Source organism: Theropithecus gelada, chromosome 10 (assembly GCF_003255815.1).
Source record: "Theropithecus gelada isolate Dixy chromosome 10, Tgel_1.0, whole genome shotgun sequence".
Taxonomy (NCBI): domain Eukaryota; kingdom Metazoa; phylum Chordata; class Mammalia; order Primates; family Cercopithecidae; genus Theropithecus; species Theropithecus gelada.
This window is the reverse complement of record NC_037678.1, coordinates 5,004,684-5,024,938: the sequence shown is the minus strand read 5'-3', so window position 1 is coordinate 5,024,938 and position 20,255 is coordinate 5,004,684. Positions and strand designations below refer to the sequence as shown.

Genomic DNA, 20,255 nt, shown 5'->3' with positions numbered 1-20,255 from the left:
CCCAGTGGCTGGTTTTGTGGCCTCTCGGGCCAGCCCCGATCTGAGTGTTGGTTATCGCGGGAGCTGAGTGCCGTTGGGACACCTGTTAGCATCTCGGGCCCAGGAAATCCAGACCCTGACCCTAAGTGCTGACAGGACCTTTAGTGGATCCCCGCTGGCTTCCTTCCTCACCTTACAGGGTGAGGAAACTGAGGCCCACAGAGAGGACTCCCCCTAGACAGTCCAGAGCTGGGGCTGCCCTGCCTCACTGTCTGATCTGGGAGATGGACGCACCCCCCAGAGAGCCCAGGCCACCCTGAGCGGTGGCCCCCTGACCTGCAGCACTATAGATGGGAGAGGGGCCCACTCCTCTGGCCTTCCTGCTCTCTCCCTCTGTCCCCCCACTCGCTTCCCTCCTCTGGCCCCCACCTTCATGAATATTCACAGTGACTGATGACTTCTCACCAGCCCTGCCTCTGATTAGCTCTGTGTCCCCAAGGAAGATCCAAAGTCTCTCAGTTTCCCCCTCGATAAAACAGGGATAGGCTATGATATAGGAAGGTCCAGACCCCCTCCACCCTCCCCGCACGGGGGATCTATGGCTTCATTGAATTTGCCTCATGAAAGGGCCCTGGGTTAGGTCTTCATTCCCCAAGAGCAAGTTCCTGGGGCCGAGTTACTGGGACTGGGGCTGGGGCCGGGCTGGGTCCAGGCTGTGCTGAGCCCTTCTCCATGCTGTGCCTCTGCAGAGATCATCTTCCTCCGGGCCATCACGCCACCGCAGCCTGCCAGCCAGGCTAACATCATCTTTGACATAACGGAAGGGAACCTGCGGGACTCCTTTGACATCATCAAGCGCTACATGGACGGCATGACCGTGGGTGAGTGGCCGGGAATATCAGCTCTATCCAGGCACCCCTCCCCGTCCACCCCCAAACCTCTCTGGCCCAGCCCAACTCCCATCTGAAGTCCCCTCCCCAGATCCAAGCCCACCCAACCTTCAGGGCCCAGAGCCGAGGCCACCACAGCTCCCAATCGGTCTCAGCCGGAGGAACGGCCAGAGTGGGGGCTCCTGCCTGGGATCCCACCCTAGCTGTGCCACCTGCTCTCTGGGTGACCCCTCTGGGTCTCGGTCTCCCTGCCTATAAAATGAATGGGTTCCAGAGAACTCTGCTTCTCACAACCATGAATTTCAAATGATACCACCCAAGTAAAGTGCTTGTCCTGGGGCTGGCACAGTCCCGCGGTCAGTGGGAGCTAAGAGGATTGTCATTCTTGGGGTGCAATGGGAGGGATAGCAAAGCAGGAATCAGAGGACCTGAGCTCTGGTCTCTCAGCCTTGGAACTAGCCGGACTCACCATGTGGCCTTGAGCAGTAGTCGTCCCCTCCCCACGCATCAGTTGGTAAGAGGACCAAGGCCACTCTGTGTGCACAGCCCATCGGAACGGGGAACTCACTGCTCTTTCTCCCTGGAGATCCGGTGTTTGGGGAGCGGAAAGGGAGGCTGGGGCATGAGGGGACTGTGGAAGTCCTGTTGATGGATGCAGGCTGGGGAAGTTGTTTACAGGCTGGGGCAGGGCCCTCCCTGGCTAGGAATGGGCTTTTATGACAACTTACTCATGCGAAAAAATATCCAGGCCCACTCCACTCCGCACACTTGTTTCTGTCATTCACAGCCCCTCTCCTGAACCGTCACATTTGAAAAGATTTACAGTCATGGGAAATGAAAACGGTGGCATCTGCCATTTTGGACTTAGATTTATACTCTGAACACTTTCAAAGCAGCTGAGCAACGGACGGACAGTCCCTGCCCGCCCCTGGGCCTCAGTTTCCCCATTGTGAACTGAGAGGAGTGGGCTTCATAGTCCCTTAGGCGCTGGATTCCGGGAGGCCCTAACCAGAGCCGGCGACCGTGCAGTGCGCACTGCGCAGAGCGTTTGGGGGCGCGGCCTCCAGGTGGCGCTGTTGGACCTTGGAAGCTCAGCCCTTGCCGGCCAAACTCTGACGGTTGTTAAAACCGGCAGCTGGAGAAAGGGAATCGTTATTTCCCTCTTGCCAAAGAGCCATTTATAGCACCTTTACAAGCTTTTAAATGGGTTTGCATGTTGTAAACATGACTGAGTCACTGGAGGGGCTCCCCACGCCAGCCTCCTCCTGCGCTAACTGGCAGCAGGAATAATTAGTTAATTACAATTAATGGTGCATTAGCCCTCGCGTGATTCCAAGGGGAAGGCACATGGTTCGGTTATCGGCTGTTGTGAAACTTGCTGCTTGCCCTTGAGTCACTCCCCACTCTGGGCCTCAGTTTCCCCCATTGTGAAATGAGAGTTTAGATGAAGAGAACCTTGAGGGCCCTCCAGGCCCTTGTGCAGGAGGGCAGGCAGGAGGAGGTTGGATCAGGGGTTCGTCCTGCCCTACTGGGTGGGTGGAATATGCACCCTGACACTGGCCCACAGCCACCCCCCGGCCCAAAGGGGCCAGCCCGGTGCTTGATGCTGGGCCTGCAGGTGTGGCTGGGACATGGCCCAGCCCTCAGGTGATTTCCAGATCTTGGAACATGGGAGTTTGGAATCCTAGGACCTTCCAGTTCACTCACTCATTCTTTCCGTTTCTGAACTCTTCCTGAGCCCCTGCCTGCGCCTGACCCTGGGCTGAGCCTTGCAGATACAGAGAGGGATAAATACCACGTAGCCCCTGTGGGCTTTGCATCTCAGCAGCAGGGAGAAGCCACCCCATATCAGATCATCAACATGTGATGCCAAAATAGGCATGCACAGAGAGACAGGCCTTGACGGCCTATGGAGGCTCTCTCAGGGGAAGTCTCCTGGCAGGTTTTGCGTCTTTAGTTCCCACCTACATCCTTCCTGGGGTGATCCAGGCCAAGAGGTTGGGCAGCTGCTGGCCCTGGAACCAGTGCCCACCAGTGCCTTTCTCTGGCTGCATCTGCTCCAGACAGAAACAACCTGGGAGTGTCTGTTTCTCAGCTTCCCATCCACTGGGGCAGAAAATCCTGGCATGTCAGAGCCTGGAGGCTCCTAGAGACCATCTCTTCCAACTCCTTCTTCTGTAGGAGGGGAAACCGAGGCCCGGAAGGGCGAGGGGGCTTCCAGTCTTCTCACAGTGAATCAGGGACACAGTGGGCAATGGAACAGAGTGCCAGGGTATGAGAGATGATCGCAGGCACTGTCCCTGCAGCGAGCTTCTGGGAACGGAATGTGGATGAGGCCACAAGGACCCAGCGGCTTCCCCCAGCACAGTTGGTCACGGGTGCCCTGGTCTTTGGAATTCCGGGCTGGGGCAGCGTGAGGGAGGGCCCCAGCCTGGCCCTTGGTATTGTCGTGCCTGTAGCCCTGTGTGCTGGGGAGGCCCCTGCCTCTTCCGCGCCTCGATCTGTGTGCAGGATGCCCCACCTGGCTGGGCTCCTGGAGTTGACCTGGTGCCCCTGTCATCTCAGGTGGAGGACCGAGACCGGGGGGCAAGCCCTGCGTGTTGGGACGTAGGCTGCGTTTCTGGCTGGCTCCTGTCTCTGTCCCCACTGCGCTGATCTTATTTCTCCGTCTGGGATCTCTTCCCTGGGCTTCCATATCCCTACTTCCTTCTCCCTCCTCTTCTGCCCAGAATAACTTCCATACGTCCTGGGAGCTTCCTGGTCCCTAGGGGCAGCCATCCCGGCACATGGCTCCTGGCCTGTCCACCTGGCAATAGATGGTTCCGCCGTTGGACTCGAGCCCAGCCTAAAGCAGCCCTGGAAATGTGGGGTTGAAACCTCACCGGCTGCTTACCGTTGCTGGGCACCTTCACCCCCGCATTCCCCAGTCCTCACAGACACTGCCAGCGACGGGTCATGATTGTCTCCCTTGGGCAAAGGAGGGAGCTGAGTTAAATGACCGCCTGAGACTGTGCAACTGAAAAACCGCAGGGCCTGGGGTGTTTTCAGACTTGTTTTTAGCAGTGCGGTTCTGATTTCAAGCAGTGACTTAGACAGAAACTCTTGATGGTGGTGGAGAGGAGGAAAGCGGCTTCCAGGGCTGCTGCTCCTGAGGGGAGCGTGGGAGGCTCTTGAGCCTCCTAGGAAGCCCCGTGCAGCTCTGTGCTGCCTGCAGTGCACGGCAGGGAACGCCGCCTACTCACGGTGCTTGCTGAACACTTGTCTGCTCTAGGCCATGCCCTGTGTGGACACTGGGCACCGGATCAGGAGGGCTTCCTGGAGGAGGCGAGGACTGAGCTGAGTGTCCTTGCATGTGAGGGAGTGACACTTAGTGAGCACCCGCGATGACCAGGAGCCAGGGTTTCATCATCGCCAGGACCCCGTGACGTGGTGGGACTATCTCCTCTAACAAAGGAGAGAGCGAGGGCCAGAGAGGGCAAGAGACTTGCCCGAGGCCACTCAAAGCTGGGGCCGGAACGGGCCTGGAACCCAGTCTTCCCCAGACACCGCACCCCCGCCCCCGCCAAAGAGCAGGTGCCCAGGGTTGACTGGTGCTGTCGTGGGCAAAGTTGCTGTGAGTTTGGATGTCCCAGAAAAACAATCAGTGCACAGGCCCCCGGGACTCGCCGTGTTCAGTCCTCCCAAAGTAACAGAAGAGGGAGAAATGCCCCGAGTCCACTAAGAACCTGCAAGGGCCGGGTCTTCCTCTAATGTAGCCTTGAAAGACCCGTTCTCGGCGGGGATCGAGGAGCCCACAGCAGAGCCCACGCCGCTGTCTTTGTAAAGCCCCCTTGCATTCCTCTTTAACCGGCTGTCAAAAGAAAGATGAAGAATGCGTTTTCGCCCTGTGCAAAAATGCTCCATTAATGCCCCAGGGATTCTCAGGCCACTACAAAGCCTCCTTATCCGGCTCTGGATTCATTCTCAGCTCTGCAGCCTGTAATCCGGGGTGTTCTGGGAAGAGATCTTTCAGGTAATATCTCCTGAGTGATGACTAATGGGGGAGCCCTGGCTGCAGCAGGGGCGTGCTGTGTATCATCAGTGTGCGGATGAGACAGAAAGGCAACTCGGGGCAACCCGGGATCCCCGGACCCCTGGGCTGTGGCTGCTGTCTGAGCCTCAGACCTCCCCTCCAGCCTCCAGATCTCCACTTCCTTTGAACTCTCAGGCCAGCCACGTGAGTGTCTGGCTCACTCCACTCACCCTCAAGACCCAGCATGTGTGTGATCACTTCCAAGAAGCCTCCCCTGACTGCTCTGGGGTCATGGCTGTGTGATAGGAGGGCCTGGCCTGCAAAAACCCCCTCGCTCTTTCTCCAGGGCGGGAAATCTGTGTGCCATGAGGCTTGTTTGTGGCCACATTTCTGTTAACACCCTGCCAGTGCCAGGAGGAGCTAGAGGGCCTGCAGGTGAAGTAATTCTTTGGCCTACGGACGCATTTTGCACGTGGACCTCCTGACCCTTGGGCCTACCAGGTTGCAGGCAGCTACAGAGTTGTCTGTAGTTTTTTGCAGGCCAGCCCCTCCTGTCACATGGACATGACTGTGGGGCAGTCAGGGGAGGCTTCCTGGAAGAGGTCACACACGTTCTGGGTCTTGAGGCCGAGGAGTGAGCCAGACAAGTGGGACACCCAAACTCACAGCCATGTCTGTGGCTGGCCCATGAACAGCACGACGAGAGGCAGGGAGCCGGGAAGGGAAGGCATAGCATGCGGTTTGGGGCTACTGGAGCATCCAGGGTACAGGGAGGGTCGAGGGGAGGCTGAAAGGGGCTGCAGGGCCCGGCCTTGGTGGATGCTGTCCTGGGGGCCATAGGAGCCACGGGAGGTCTGTGCTGTCCCCTGGGAGGTTTGTGCTGCCCATGGAGCTTCCAGATCCTGCTGCTTTATTTAACCCGCCGGGCCTCCTGCAGCTTGAGGTTGCGGTTGAGGTTGTACCCGCTCAGCAGGTAAGAAGACTGAGGCTGGAGGAGCTAAGTCCCCAGGATCTCCCAGCCAGGAAGTGTTCGAGGATAGGGCTTAGACCTGAACTGTCCAGCTCCAGGACTCCGCATCCCCATGGCCTATGTTAAGCCCTGATTCTGGTCTATACCAGCTGGTATCTACACTGGCTGGCATCTGTCAGCAGTGGTTGAGTCTGAGTCCCAGCCATATAGGATAAGTAGTGAAGCACTTCCTTTTACACAGTCCCAGTGCTCCCGGCCATGGGGTCTTAGGTCCTTGGCCAGTCCTTGATGAGGAAAGACCTCCCTGTATGTCCAGGCAGTCAAAGATGAGGTTCAGATGTCACCATTCTGCGGAATGGCGGGGTCCTGGAGGGTTTCTCTCCGGCTCTTTACCTGCCGAGGGCCTACTCGTCCTTGGTCACACAGGCGACTCACAAGGCTGCTCCCTGGGACCCCCAGACCTGCCTCCTTTCCAGGACCCCTCCCAGCCTCAATGATTCCCCAGTGACAGCCACAGCCGCACCCCGTGCAGATAGATGCTGGGGTTGGCTGCAATTTAGGGAGGCTGTTTCTAGGCTGGGGCAGGAGCTTCACGGCTGGGAATGGGCTTTAATGACAACCTACACGTCTTAGAAGACATCCAGACCTACTGCACTCTTCACACTTGCTTCTGGGCAAGCCCTCTGGTGTGACTTAGTGCCTGTGTGGCTGGGTGTGGAGTGTGTGTGTTTGTGGGTGGGTGGGTGTGAGTGGTGAGTGCGTTTGCACAGGGTTTGATCTCTGAGATGTTTTATACTCTCTGGCTTACAGAAAGGACAGTCCTGTAGTATCAAGACCAGACCTTGTGTCCTCAGCCCAAGGCTACCCTGGGCCCAGGGACAGTATTTGGAGACATTGCTGGCAGTTTTGCTTTGGAATCACCTGGTGCCTCCCTGTACGTCCACCCATCATGTGCCCAGAGGCCCTTCACAAGCACCATATGCTGTTAGAGCCTTGAGCAGCCTTGGGGGACAGCCACCTGGGGCAGGCATCGCCATTTATGTAAGAAAAAAGGAAGCGCTGGCCCAGGGCCCCACAGCCAGCAAGTTGGAGCTGCACTTCCCAAGCAGGTCCTTAAGTCAGCTCTGTGTTGTCCCCCCCAGCCTCTCAGCCCCCCAGGCAGCTCTAAGGGCTCAGCTGCTGCAGGGTTCCTCAGAGAAGCTGAAGGGTTTGGGTCCTCAGCTCCTGGGAGCGGCAAGGCCAGCCAAGCAGCGTGGCAGCGATGAAGGCCACACGATCGAAGGGTGGATGACCAGCTGCTCACCTTAGACATGGTCACCTATATTACATTTAGGAAGGAAATGCCCTCATTGGAGACGCTGCATCTCATTAATGGAATCAGATGAAATGATGTATGTGAAAGCTCCCAGCCGTGCCTGGCACACAGTGGGTGCACAGGATGTAAATGCTGATGGAAACCTAAATGTTTTGTAAATATCAGTTCTTCCTAATTTCGCCTTGCTGTCTGTCTTGAGAGTGGCTGTACATTCTAGCCCTGATCAGGAAGGAAGCTGGGTTTTGGTGTGCCAGTCAGGTGAGACGCAGAGAAGACAGCGCAGTCAACACAGGAAGTAACAAGCAGCTCGTTACTCTCAGGGCCTAGAGAGGTGGGGAGCACCCCTTGCAGGGCCAGTGGAAAGGGGAAGCGCCTGCAGCATGAGAAAGAGAGAATGAGAGAGAGAGACAGAGAGAGACCTGTGGGACCAAAGCCTTTACTGGGGTCCAGGGTGTTATCCAGGCAGGTTTCCCGTGAGGAATTCCAACTGTGGGGGGCTTGGAGCAGGCAGGAGTTTCCTGAGGTCATGCGGTGGCGGATGGGAGTCACTGCTGCATAGACCTGTACCGTTGGGGTAGGTGCGAGGGTCTTTGGGTTGTATCCAGCTGTCCCATAAGGCAGGGGCCCCCAGGAGGTGGTGGTGTAAGGCAGTCATCTGGGTCAGCCGCCTTGAGGAACTGGGAGGAGGTGGAGAACTGGAACCCGTAGCAAGGGTGACTGAACCCCGCTCTGGTGTGAGAGTTAAACGCATATTCAGAATGCATGCCGAGGCGACGTAGAATGAGAAGCCGGCACGACACCCAGGCTTTTCCGTGAAAGTGAACTTGACAGCCGCTTTCCCGCATTGTCTGTGCTGGGTCGTGGGAGCCTCTGAGTTTGGCCAGCGTGTCAACACGCTCCTGCAGCACTCACACCCCCGCTTAAAGGGAACTACCACGGTTTATGTTTGGAAATCGCATTTTAAATTCCATCTGTGGGTGTATAAGGATTATTACCCAATTTCAAGTTTACCGTTTGAAAAATAGCAATGGCTCTGGTGACCCCTTTTAGGCAAAGCGTGATTGAGTCGGTGTGGCCGCGGCAGACTGCCCTGGGCTTGCGGCTTTGTTCTCTGTTTCCGGCTTTGTGACTTTAGGCAAGTTTCATAACCTGTCTGAGCCTCAGCTTTCTTCTCAGTAAAATCGCCATGATAATATTTGCCTTGCAGGGTAATAAGGACTGTTGTTTGTACCTATTTTAACATAAAAGTGGTCTAGTCTGGAGGATAAGTGAGCCGCTGGGAGGAAGCAGTTTGGAACTGGAGGACTGGTGGGAGCCCGGAGCCTCCTTAGGGGACAACAGGCCACAGCAAGGATCATGGCACAGGGCCAGGACCGTCCAGCCCAAAGTGGCTCCAACTGCCCAGGACCTATTTAATAGGCAGATCTCATGGCCTGGGCTGGTGAGGCTGGCCTGGCCGGAAGCAGGTCAGCAAGCAGGCCTCCGAAGTCCTGTCATCCTTGAATTATCATATTCATTCAACAAGAACATCCTGGGGTACTCTTCCATGCCAGGCCCTGCACTGGGTACTGGAGAACAAATCTACATCCCAACTTCGCATCCTGCTTTTGAGAAGCTCCCCACCAGCATCCATAGCATCCTGCCAGAGTTCCCACAGCTGAAAGTGCTTGTGGTTTAGGGGTGGGTGTCATCCCTGTTCATGTCTCAGAGGGAGAGAGAAGTGGTATGTGGTAGGGCTGCTATGTACAGTTGAATGTGTTGTGCACTGCAAAACCTAGGGAGCACCATTCACCGGTGAGTCTATTTGCAGCGCACAACCTGCTCAACTGTATGCAGCAGCCCCAGTACAAGGGCTTGTGAGTGAAGATATCTCCCTAGCTGTACCTCTCCCCCTGGCCAGGCAAGGCCTCAGTCAAGGCTTGAGACCATCCAGTGTCCCAGCCAGCAGGGCCCAGATCACCTCGTTAGAATTATTACCTCTTAAGGGGTTAAATGTGCGCTGCTGACCGCATCCTGCAACCCATGTGGAGAGTTTGGCCCGGGATCAGTACACATTACAAATGAGATTCAGAAATTCCACCTAAAAACAACAGCGCAGCCGTCCCTGCCTGACGATGAGTGATTGCCCTGTCCTGGCTTTCACGGCAAATCCCAGGGATTAGGCGCTTTCTCTTTTCTGGGAGGCACAGCCCTGTCACCCCGGGGGCCACACCCTGGCCGGCAGCCAAGTTCTTTCCCAGGGTGCTGGGCCCAGCCTCCTCCGGGCTGGGATCAGCTGCGGCCTGACTCCATCTTGAGCTGGGGGTGTCGCCAAGGGTTCCAGGAGGTGAAGGGCATGGGGAGGAGGGTCTCTCAGAGACTGGGAGATGAAGGGAGAACACACACCTTTTGTGCTCCCTATGTCATGACCCCATGGAGCAGAGGTGGGCTCTGGGGCATCAGGCCCCGTGCCCTGCACGACTGCGCATAGCCCCTCTGAAACAGCTGCTGTTATCCCTCCTTGAGGTTATCAACCCCCAATTCCCCAGATACCGAAACTCTCAGAAGTCACCCCCGTCACGAAGCTAGTGACCGTCCCTGCAGCAGCTCCTGGGCTCAGGCCAGACTCCTCAGAGGGCTTGGTTGTGTTGAATGGAGCACAGCCTCTGCTTTTGAGCCTACCTCAGTGAGACACACGGGGGGACCCAGGGACCAGTCCCGGAAACCTCCCTGCTGTGGGTGGCTCCCGGACGGCCTGGGCTGGACCTGCAGTGACACGGACAGCATTCATTCAGAGCTCTAGGCCTCAGCCCCAGGAGACGCTCTGTCCACATGAGTGCCGCACTCCACACCCCTGATTGGTTTTCCAGCCCAGGACCTGGCTAGGAAGGGTTGGCGGGGTACAACCTGCCCAGCACCCCCTGCCATGGCCACCCCTGCAGGAGGAGACAGCGTGGTGGGGAGAGGGGGCCATCTTGCTCCGCTGAACCCCCAGGGGTCAGCTACACCCCTCTCTACAGGCCTTTTTGGTGCAGCTCAGGTGAGACGATGCAGCCAAAGAGGTTGGGAGATGACACAGCTCCACATCTGCAGTGTCCCCCTGGACGGGACCATCATGGCCCCAGCGGGAGGGTGGAAGGAAGCCAAACTTGAGACACCTGCCTTGCACAAAGGCAGTGGTGCTCATCAAGGTTTGGGCTGGAAGACTTAGCACCTGGCGGGTATCTGAGAATTTCCATCCTCTGGCCTGCTTGGTCCCCACGGACACATGCCTGAGCCGTCAGGGGCGGGAAGACAGGGCTGCACGCTGGGCAGGTGAAAGGTGGTGGGGGATAAGCAGGTGTTTCGGAAGGAGTAGAGGAGGGCCTGGAGCGGGGCAAGGGTGGCATCCGCTCACCCTGCAGTCAGCCCAAGGGCCCAGGCAGGATGGTGTCCCAGTGATGCCTGATGGTGGGTGACATCAGGCCAACCACAGCATCGGGAGCCAGTAGGCAGGGCTGGGCCAGGCCATGTGGACAGGGTCTAGGGACAGTGCAGGGACAGAGGTCCCTATTCTGGGACCTTGATGTGCTGCTGCTCTTGTAAGCTTCTGGGGGACTCCTGCGAGGCATGTGGGCTGCTTCTCAGACCTGCAGGTACCCCGCCTCCCAGATGTTGTCACCGGGATGTGAGATTCACGAGCACATCACAGAGCCTGACTAGATTATCTCCCTTCTCGTAATCCGCGTGCGTATCACAGCGAAATGTGCCTGGCCACTGGTTCCTGGTGCTGGAAGGCGTGGACCCACTCCCATACCCACAGCCTGTGTTGCTGTGACTGCTGTGTTCTAAGCCCCACTTTTCACATCCATCCCTGCTGCCTGGCCAGAGAGAGGTCCTCAGCCCAGAGCTTCCCATCTCCCTCGCCTGCTCCCACCCTCCAGAATAAAAAGCATACAAGGTAGGGAATTTGTGCTTGTCTGCCAGTTCTGATTACTGCTGCATCTCTTAGAGTGGGGCTTATCCCTGGGGGCTCAGCGCTCAGGGGTGCCTGGGCTCCAGGCTGGAGAGAAGCACCCGGATCCGCCCACTGGCCCTCTGGCTCTGCAGAGCCACTTGCATCTTACTCCTTCCTCTTCCCTCCACTCTGCTTCAGCCACTCCAGCCCATGCCTCAGATCCCAAATATTCCATGGCCTCTCCCCTCTCCTGGACTATAGCCATGACATTCACTTCCTTCTCCTCTTGGTGAACTCCTATTCATCCCTCAAAGCCCATGTCAGCTGTCACCTCCTCTTGGATGCCCTCCACATGCAGAGTGTGCAGCTCCTTCTTTTGTGCTCCTGCGGCCCTGGATGAACCCCTTTTGCAACTCTCCTCATATTCATTCTCCCAACGAGTAACGTGTGTATCCCTGGGGGCAGGCCCTGCTCTGAGGAATGCAGCAGTGACTAAGGCAGACATGAATGCCTACCTCATACACTTTTTATTCCAGAGGGTAGGAGCAGATGAGAAACAAGCATAATATAGACACGGTCAGATGGTAGTGAGGGCTGTGCAGAGCAGGGGAAGGGGATGGGGAGGCGGGGTGCAGCATGACGGTACAGCTTTAAATCTGGTGGTCAGTGACGTTTGTCAAAGACTCAGGAGCTGAGGAAGTGGCCCATACAGAGATCTGGAGGAAGAGGGCTCCGGGCAGAGGGGATGGCAGAGCGCCAGAGTGGCCGTGCCTGGGGAACTCCTTCTAGAAAGTCTGCCGTGCTTGTGCTGGGGGAGGGGTGTCGTAAACAGGGAAACACCAGCAGCTGTGGCACTGGGAGTTTTTCTGCTTGACTTTCGATTCCACCGAACGATTCCTGCGCGGAAGCGCCTCCAGGGGTTCATTCATGCAAGGCTGCCCTCTGTCACCCTGTGTGTCCTTGTTTCTTACACACACAGAACAGATGCACCCATTGGGGTCACCCCAACCCAGCCCCCGGCAGGTGCCCATCACTGGCCGCAGGATCCCACACACCTGCTGACTTCCAGAGTCACCAAGGGGTTAAAAGGAGCTGGGAGCAGCCTCTTAGTCTCCAGAGCCTCCCACAGGAATGATTTGTGACCCTCTTAGGCTGCTGGTCTGCACCTTCTGAAAAGCTTTTAATATCACTGGGCACATTCATAAATTATTCTTTTTAAAAAATGAAATGTTTTAGCTAAACAGCAGTAAAGGCATGTTGTGCAAAATTAGCAAAAAAAAAAAAAAAAAAAACAAGAATGATGATGGTATGAATCTTTTGATGGCCTCTCCTAACTGTCTTTCCTGACTGTCTTCAAATCTGTGAAAGGACCTCAGTGCCTGCCATTACCCAGCCAGCACAGGGCAGGGTGGGGGTGGGGCGGATGTCAGGTGTTTCCAGGCGGACTCTGCTAGGAACGTTCCGTCTGTGGCCAAGGCTAGAACCCCAGCTATCACGGTCCTTCAATTAACAGCAAACCCTGTGTGGCCCTTGTGGTGTGCCAGGCACCCTTCTGGGCATGTATGTGTGTATATATATAACTTGCTCCTCATAGCAACCCTGTAGATCATTATCCCCATTTTCCAGATGAAACTGAGGCACACAGGAGCTTCCAGGCTCAGGTGACATGACTTAGGAATGTGCACATCGTGTTGGGACTCTGTGGGGTTCCTGCTGTCATGACTTTCCCCAGCAACCTCGGAGAGGGCAGAGTTCTACTCTGTGAGGCCTGACCCGGTCCTGAAATCTCAGCTGTCGCCTCTGCATCCTGACAACGTGGAGCATGGTCCATAGCGTAGGTGTACCATCAGTGTTCAGTCCGTGGCAGTGCAGACAGTCGTCTTTCTGAAGATTTGCGAGCCTCTGGGATGACAGCCTGGAAAAGGGACATTGGGGACATGGTCTTGCTCCAGCCTGGGGGGGCTCTGCGCCGTGGCCCTGCAGCAGGGGGCCCCTTTCTGCCCTGAATTGGCTCATTCATGGGGCCTCTCAGGAGAAAAGGAGAAGAAAGTGATGGTTCTCCGCCAACCTCACCTGTCCCCTCCTTGCTGAACTCCAGCAGTAGCTCCCATGGCTCCAGGAGAGAGAAGGGGCATGGCTGGCTTGCCCCTCTCCTCAGCCTCTCCCCTCGCCCTCCCTCCTTTACTCATCTGCTCAGGGAAACTGAGAGCACCAAGCGGCCTCGTGTCTCTCCACCCTCCCCGCAGAGCACCCTCCCACCACCTTTTCCTTGCTGGGCACCTCGTTCTTCAGTCAGTTCAAGGTTAACCCCTTGGGGAAGCTTCCGTGAGCACCAGTACCTGATTTGGGGTGCGTATTTCTCCGAAGCTCTCCCAAAGGAGCTTTGCTTACCTTTATCAGCCTCTGCGGCCCCAATCCCCTGTGCCTGCTCTCCCAGCGGCTGAGAGCCCGTGAAGAGCCAGACCAGGGCCGGGCGATGTTGGTAACCCCAGCACCCAACGCTGCAACCACCCACAGCAAGCGCTCCGTGCTTGTCAGATAAACAGAGAAGAGAGGGCTCTGCTCTGACTTGCAGGTGTGGGGCTCAGGACCCCCTCTCTGCACTCAAGGGCTGCCCGCCAGGCCGGCCTGTCTTCCCCTCCCTCCCTCCAGACCTTCATTGTGTCTGTAGAAGGAGGCAGAGTAGCCTTCACTCCCGGAAGGCAGAGGGCAGGACTTGGCCCCTCTGGTGTGCCCAGGTCTTTGAGTCAAGTTGGCAAGACTTGAATTCATCCTGCCCTTCGTGGCCCCCTCACCTTGGGGGATTGCGAGGGATTCAGTGTGGCTGGGGCAGTGTGCTGAGAGCTGGGCTGGACGGGGCCATGGGCCTCAGCAAGGCGCATCTCACCTGCTGTGAGCCCGGGTGGGGGTAGGGTGGAGGGTGAGAAGAGCCCCCTGCACAGCCACAGCGGGCCCCATGGTTGGATTTGCCTCCCGGCTCTGAGCACGGTGGGAAGGGGCATGGGAGGGGTGAAAAGGAAGGTGGTACACGTATTCAGGTAGATGCGATGAGGCCGGAACTAAGGCCGGGTGGGATTGTGGGGAGAGAAGGGAGGAGAGTCTAGAGACCTTTGAGAATAGAATCCATTGGCCTCAGTGATGGTTTAACCTGAGGGATGGGAGCAAGGGGCCTGTCAAGGGCGACTCCAAGTTCCTGGCTTGGGGGTAGCTGCCTGGAGGGTGGGGGTAGGGGAGGAAGGGAAGTGGGTTTAGGGGAGGAGCGTGGGTCAGTGTTCGGTGTACTTGGGTTTGAATTGTCCGTCTGGGAGAGGCGTCTGCAGAGATTGGAGTGGACTGACAAGTTTGGGTCTGGGGCCCAGGAGGACCCCACCCAGCAAGTAGGTGGATGGAGGCTGAGGTTGGCGCAGGAGACACACAGAGGGAGGGGAAATGCTTTCTTATCCCGCTTGTCTCAGTCCCATGTTCATTTCTCCTAAAAGGAGGTGCCTCAGACAGCAGATCCTTCCAGAACTCTCCCAGACCTTGTCTCCCTTTGGCAAGGCCACACAGCTTGGTGGAAGGGGCAGTGGCCCAGGGCCTGGGCTCCAGTTCTGGTTTACTGCTTGCTGGCTGTGTGACTGTCAGCAACTCACGTAACCACACAGAGCCAGATTTTCTCCCCTGTGGGCCCCCGCCGCCTGCGTTTGCGATGAGGGGAGAGACAGTCGATGTGAGTGAGCTCTGTGATGACGAAGCACTGCAGAAATGTTAGCTCCCACGTCACAGGCGAAGGCTGAAGAGCTTTAGTCCAAAGCTGACATTTCCCTTCATATTTCTCCCCGAGGGGAAAGGTGCACCCTGGGAGCTCTTTCTTTCAGCTACCTGCAGCTGTCCCCTCCAAACTGTCTGATGTAGCTCATGGGAGACCTGCGGAAGGAGCACATTTATAACAATCAAGAAATACGGATGATGAGTTTTGCTGAGACATGTTGACTGACACTTGGTATTTTAAATATGCAGCCCAGACACCTGTCCCCCTTGCTTCCCCGCTTTTACGGCGTTTCTCAGGCAAGCAGAGAAGACCAGGTTTCGACTGCACCACCAGCTCCTTATGCGATTCTCTCTAAGTGCTTTCTGCTGTTTTTGCCGTGTGTTTACAACTCAGCTAAGGGCAGTACAGTCAGGAAGTGTCCTCCACGTCATTTTGCAGATAGGAGGAAGGAGATACAGTGGGATGGGAAGATCTGGGCTCTGAGGTCAGTCCCAGCTGGACGGAAACCTGTGGCCTGTTTGCTCCGTGATCTAGAAGGTGCTACCCATAGAGACTCATTTTTCTCCCCAGGAAAAGGAGGGCGACCGTGTCTCATCACTAACTGCGATGGGGGCTGAATGCGGCTGTGGGCACGTAGGGTCTCTCTGTCTCCTCCCATGTCCCCTGCTGTGTGGCCTCTTTCCAGCCCATCCACACTCTAGTTGGTGGCTTTGTGAGTGCTGACAGTATTTCCACATGCTTTTTTTTGTTTTTTGTTTTTTTTCTTTTTTGAGACAGAATCTCGGTCACCCAGGCTGGAGTGCAGTGGTGCGATCTTGGCTCACTGCAACCTCTACCTCCCATGTTCAGGTGATTCTCCTGCCTCAGCCTCCCGAGAAGCTGGGATTATAGGCGCTCACCACCATGCCCAGCTACTTAGAAACAGGGTTTCGCCATGTTGGCCAGGCTGGTCTCGAACTCCTGACCTCAGATGATCCACCCTCCTTGGCCTCCCAAAGTGCTGGGATGACAGGCGTGAGTCACCACGCCCGGCCCCACGTGTTCTCAGTGTTTCCTCTTTGCCGTTGGTCTATGCTGCTCATCCTCGCCTGCAGGAACTGTGGAGCCTCTTGGGGTGAATTACTGAGGCCTGGTGACTGTTTGCACCACGGTTGCCCATGGTGCTTGTGATGGGCAAGCCTGCTTGGGTCTCCTCTGAGCTCCTGGCCTCTCTGTTCCAGCACCTTGTCCACATAGCCCTACACTTCCCTTCCTTTCTGCTCATGGCTGGCCCCACATGGTGGCCACAGTTAATTTCCACTGGTATGAGATATTGTACCGTCTCTTGACTCATCATCTCGTTTGCTAAAATGTTCTTTGACAGCCCTGTACACTCCATTACACTTTGTCAGCTAGAATCACAAGCCTCATGTTGGAGGCTGCACTTTAGAGGGGAAGATGACTTGCACAAGGTCACACAGCTGGTCAGTGCAGAGCCACCTAGGAACTCAAGGCTGTAACTCTAGGTCTGTTTGTAGACTGGTGTCTAGAGTCAGGGACATGGGACTCAGGCAGAGAGACACCGCCCCCCACCCCACCCCGCCGCCACTGACTGTCATCATTTCAAACAATGGAGAGGCAATCAAGTGCAACGTCAAATAGCAGAGCTGAAAGATGCCTTCCAGGTGGGGCAGAGAATGTGGACCACAGAGCCCAAGAGGCAGCGAAGGTCTCCTCACTGGACCTAAGCATTTCGTGTTCAGGAGCCTGGATCCCCAGCACATCAGCTGCAACTTACAAAGCAGAGCCAAGACATGAAAGTGAAGCGCCCGAGGGGACCTACATTTTTCAACGGGGGAAAAAAAACTGCTTAATTATATCTTTAAGAGGCACAGACACGCCAAGGGATACCAGCAGCGTCTGAGACCTGAAGCAGAAATGCCAGGGATGAGGATTTGGAAGATTAACACAATTGAACTCAGCACCGTGGCCTTTTTTTCTTTCTGGGGCTTCGGAAAGGTGGGAGGCAAACACCCCTGCAGGTAAGACAGACAAGCCAGGCATGATGAAAATGCACCTCTTTGTCCTGCCTTTTACTGCTGGGGTGGTCCTTCCAATGAAACAGCTCTCGCCTGGAGCCTTCAGTGGCTCCCCTTTCCTTCAGGACAAAGTGTTGCCTTCGTTCCTAGATTGTGAGGCTTCAGGGACTGATCTTCCTTCCTCCTTCTTCCTTCACTCTCTTTTCTTCTTCTTCTGCCGTCATCTTACAATGTGATCGTGGCAGAAGGCCTGCCATGGGCCTGGCAGGGCCTGGGTTGGGGTTGGTGGGGCAGAAATGAGCTGACCCTATCCCTGAACAGGCAGGCCGGCTGTGAGCATCCCCTGCAATAAGCAGATGCAGTGTTGTAGTGGAAAGAGACCAGGTGCCAGGTGACACAGGGGACCCAGAGAAGACTTCTATGAAGACTTCTATGAAGCAGTCCAGCTGGTCCCAGTGTCTGGCACATGAGACATGGCAAAGTAGAGTCTGTAGGATCAAATGGATAGATGGAACTGGGCCCCTGGTGGCAGCTCTCTCACGTTTGCGATGCTGCATATGGGCAGTGAGTGTTCCTTGCTACTTCTTCCTCCTTCCCTTGCCTTCTGTGATAGAGAAGTTGGTGGTGGTTCTGAAAGAACAGTGGTATAGAATTGGTGATGGGGAGGCAGCCAGGAGATGACCCAGTTACTTGGTTCTCTGAGACTGACAAAGTGAGGTCCTAGGGCAGTCCCGCACCAGATGAGGCACATGGCTCAGCTTCATCTGCCTGCCTCTCCCCAAGATTGATACTGTTCCCAGATCTGGCCTGAACCTTCATATTTTTGGGCTTTGCACATGTCCTTCCTGCTTCGTTGACTCCGATTTATTCCTCAAAACCCAATTTAAAGCTGCCTGTTTAAAGCTCTTCTATGCAGAGTAGTCTCTAATGGATGGATGGGTGGATCCATGGGTGGGTAGCCTTTAATGGATGGGTGGATGGATTCATGGGTGGGTGAGTGGGTGGATGGACAGATGGGTTGAGGGGTGGGTGAATGGATGGATGGTTGGATCCATGGGTAGGTGAGTGGACGGATTGGTGGATAGATGGATGGATGGATGGTTGGGTTGATGAGTGGGTGAATGGATAGATGGATGGGTAGATGGATGGGTGAGTGGATGGTTGGGTGGGTGGATGGATGGATGAATGGATGGATGGATGGGTGGATGGATGGATGGGTGAGTGGATGGTTGGGTTGATGGGTGGGTGGATGGATGGATGGATGGATGGATGGATGGATGGATGGATGGATGGATGGATAGGTGGATGGATAAATGGATGGGTGAGTGGATGGTTGGGTTGATGAGTGGGTGGATAGATGGATGGATGAGTGGGTGGATGGACAGATGGGTTGAGGGGTGGGTGAATGGATGGATGGTTGGATCCATGGGTAGGTGAGTGGATGGATTGGTGAGTGGGTGGGAAGATGGATGGATAGATGGATAGGTGAGTGGATGGATGGGTTGATGGGTGGTTAGGAAGCTATGAATAAAAGTGGTATCAGAAAGATTCTGCAGACATTTATTTGGCATCTATTATGTGTCAGGCACTGAGGACCAGCTGAACTGTTTAAGTCCTCTTTCATGAAGTCCTCCCTGGCCACTGGCCTGGGTTCAGTTGAGGTGAGGGCAAGGAGGTGTAAGTCATGCTCGAACTAGCCTGGGGATGGAGGAAACCTGTTCCCCAAACCAAAGGCTAGGAAAATGTGGCTAGGCTGGAAGAGTGTGGGCAGGTCCACCGATAGGGCATGGCCTGGGAAAGGGGGTCCTGGGTTGAGTGGGGTTGTGCACAGACTGGGAGATGCAATGTGGACTTCAGGTCAGAGGGGAGGGATAGAGAAGCGGATCTGGTAAGGGCAGGAAGGGGTGCACTTTCCTTGAGTGCCCGCTGTGTGCACCCGTACAGTCTGTTGTTTGACCCTCGCAGCATTCCTATTTGTTCTACCGTAATAACTTGTTAAATGCAAAGAACCTGAGAAAATCCAGGCCCCGAATCTGACCATCAGTGATTCAGCCTAGTGCCTCCCTTCCCCTGTGCAGCACCCTTTTCCCTAGCGCTTCCTTTCATGGTTCTTGTTTCACCACGCAGCTGTTTCCAATCAGCTTGGAGCTCTGGTCTTCAGCCATTGTAGAGACTAAAACCTCATGAAGTACCCTGGTGCGATGTATTTAGGGACAACCATTTTCTATACGTTCAGGGCTTCCCTCTCATAAATCAGTCCAAGAGAAATACTTAACACCTGCTGTATGTTTCTAAGAATTCAGCCACGCTTTGACTGGGAGTCAGATCACTTTAAATATCAGAATGCTTTTTGATAGCCAGTCGCCATTTCTCAGTGGAGAGAAAAAGGATGACATCGAGTTTGATTTGTTTCTGATTTTGAAGGTTGCTAGATTTTTTTTTTTTTTTTTTTTTTTGAGACGGAGTCTCGTTCTGTTGCCCAGGCTGGAGTGCAATGGCGTGATCTCAGCTCACTGCAAGCTCCACCTCCTGTATTCAAGTGATTCTCTTGCCTCAGCCTCCCGAGTAACTGGGATTACAGGCATGTGCCACCACGCCCGGCTAATTTTTTGTATTTTTAGTAGAGACAGGGTTTCTCTGTGTTAGCCAGGATGGTCTCGATCTCTTGACCTTGTGATCCGCCCACCTTGGCCTCCCAAAGTGCTGGGATTACAGGCATGAACCACTACGCCTGGCCAAAGGTTGCTGTTTTTAATCCCTGTTCACAGAAGAGGAAATTGAGACTCAGGAAGGTCAAATAACCCATCTGGGGTCCTACCACGGAGCCAGGTCAGTTCGTATCCTGCAGGTCTCAAAGGGCCTATTTGGAACGTCTGCGGCAGGTCCCCGTCCCACATGGAGCTCACTGCATGAGCACTTTCTTCTTTCTTTCTCTGTCCCAGACTGACCCCCGAGGACAGAGCTTCGGTTTCTCTACATTCTTATTTAGCCAGTGCCAGGCACACATCGTGTGCGCAGACCCTCTGTGCATCGGACCTGCTGATAATATTAACGATCCCACATGCAGCCAGGAAGCTGTATTTAAATATAGACATTTAAGATACATGTATACATATATCAACATAATAATATGGTATTATTACATATTTTGTCATGCTTATATTTTATATATAAGTTTTAGAGTAAATATAAACATTTTATATGAATAAATATAGATATTTATATATAATTATATTTACACATAAGTGTATTTATATGTAAGTATAAATTATATATAATTATTATATATAATAATTTATATATTATATATAATATATATTATATATATATATTATATATAATATATATTATATATAAAATATATATTATATATAATATATATTATATATAAAATATATTTATAT

General features: G+C 54.7%; 1 protein-coding gene across 1 annotated transcript in view; it reads left to right on the top strand.

The window, feature by feature from the left end:
• The window catches only part of LOC112633178 (fibulin-1), a 100,481-nt gene that overhangs the window by 75,460 nt on the left and 4,766 nt on the right, over positions 1 to 20,255 (top strand). Inside the window, exon 14 of the mRNA XM_025399622.1 lies at positions 729 to 860. Coding sequence (XP_025255407.1) covers positions 729 to 860 — 132 coding nt within the window. The remainder of the gene's footprint in view (positions 1 to 728; positions 861 to 20,255) is intronic.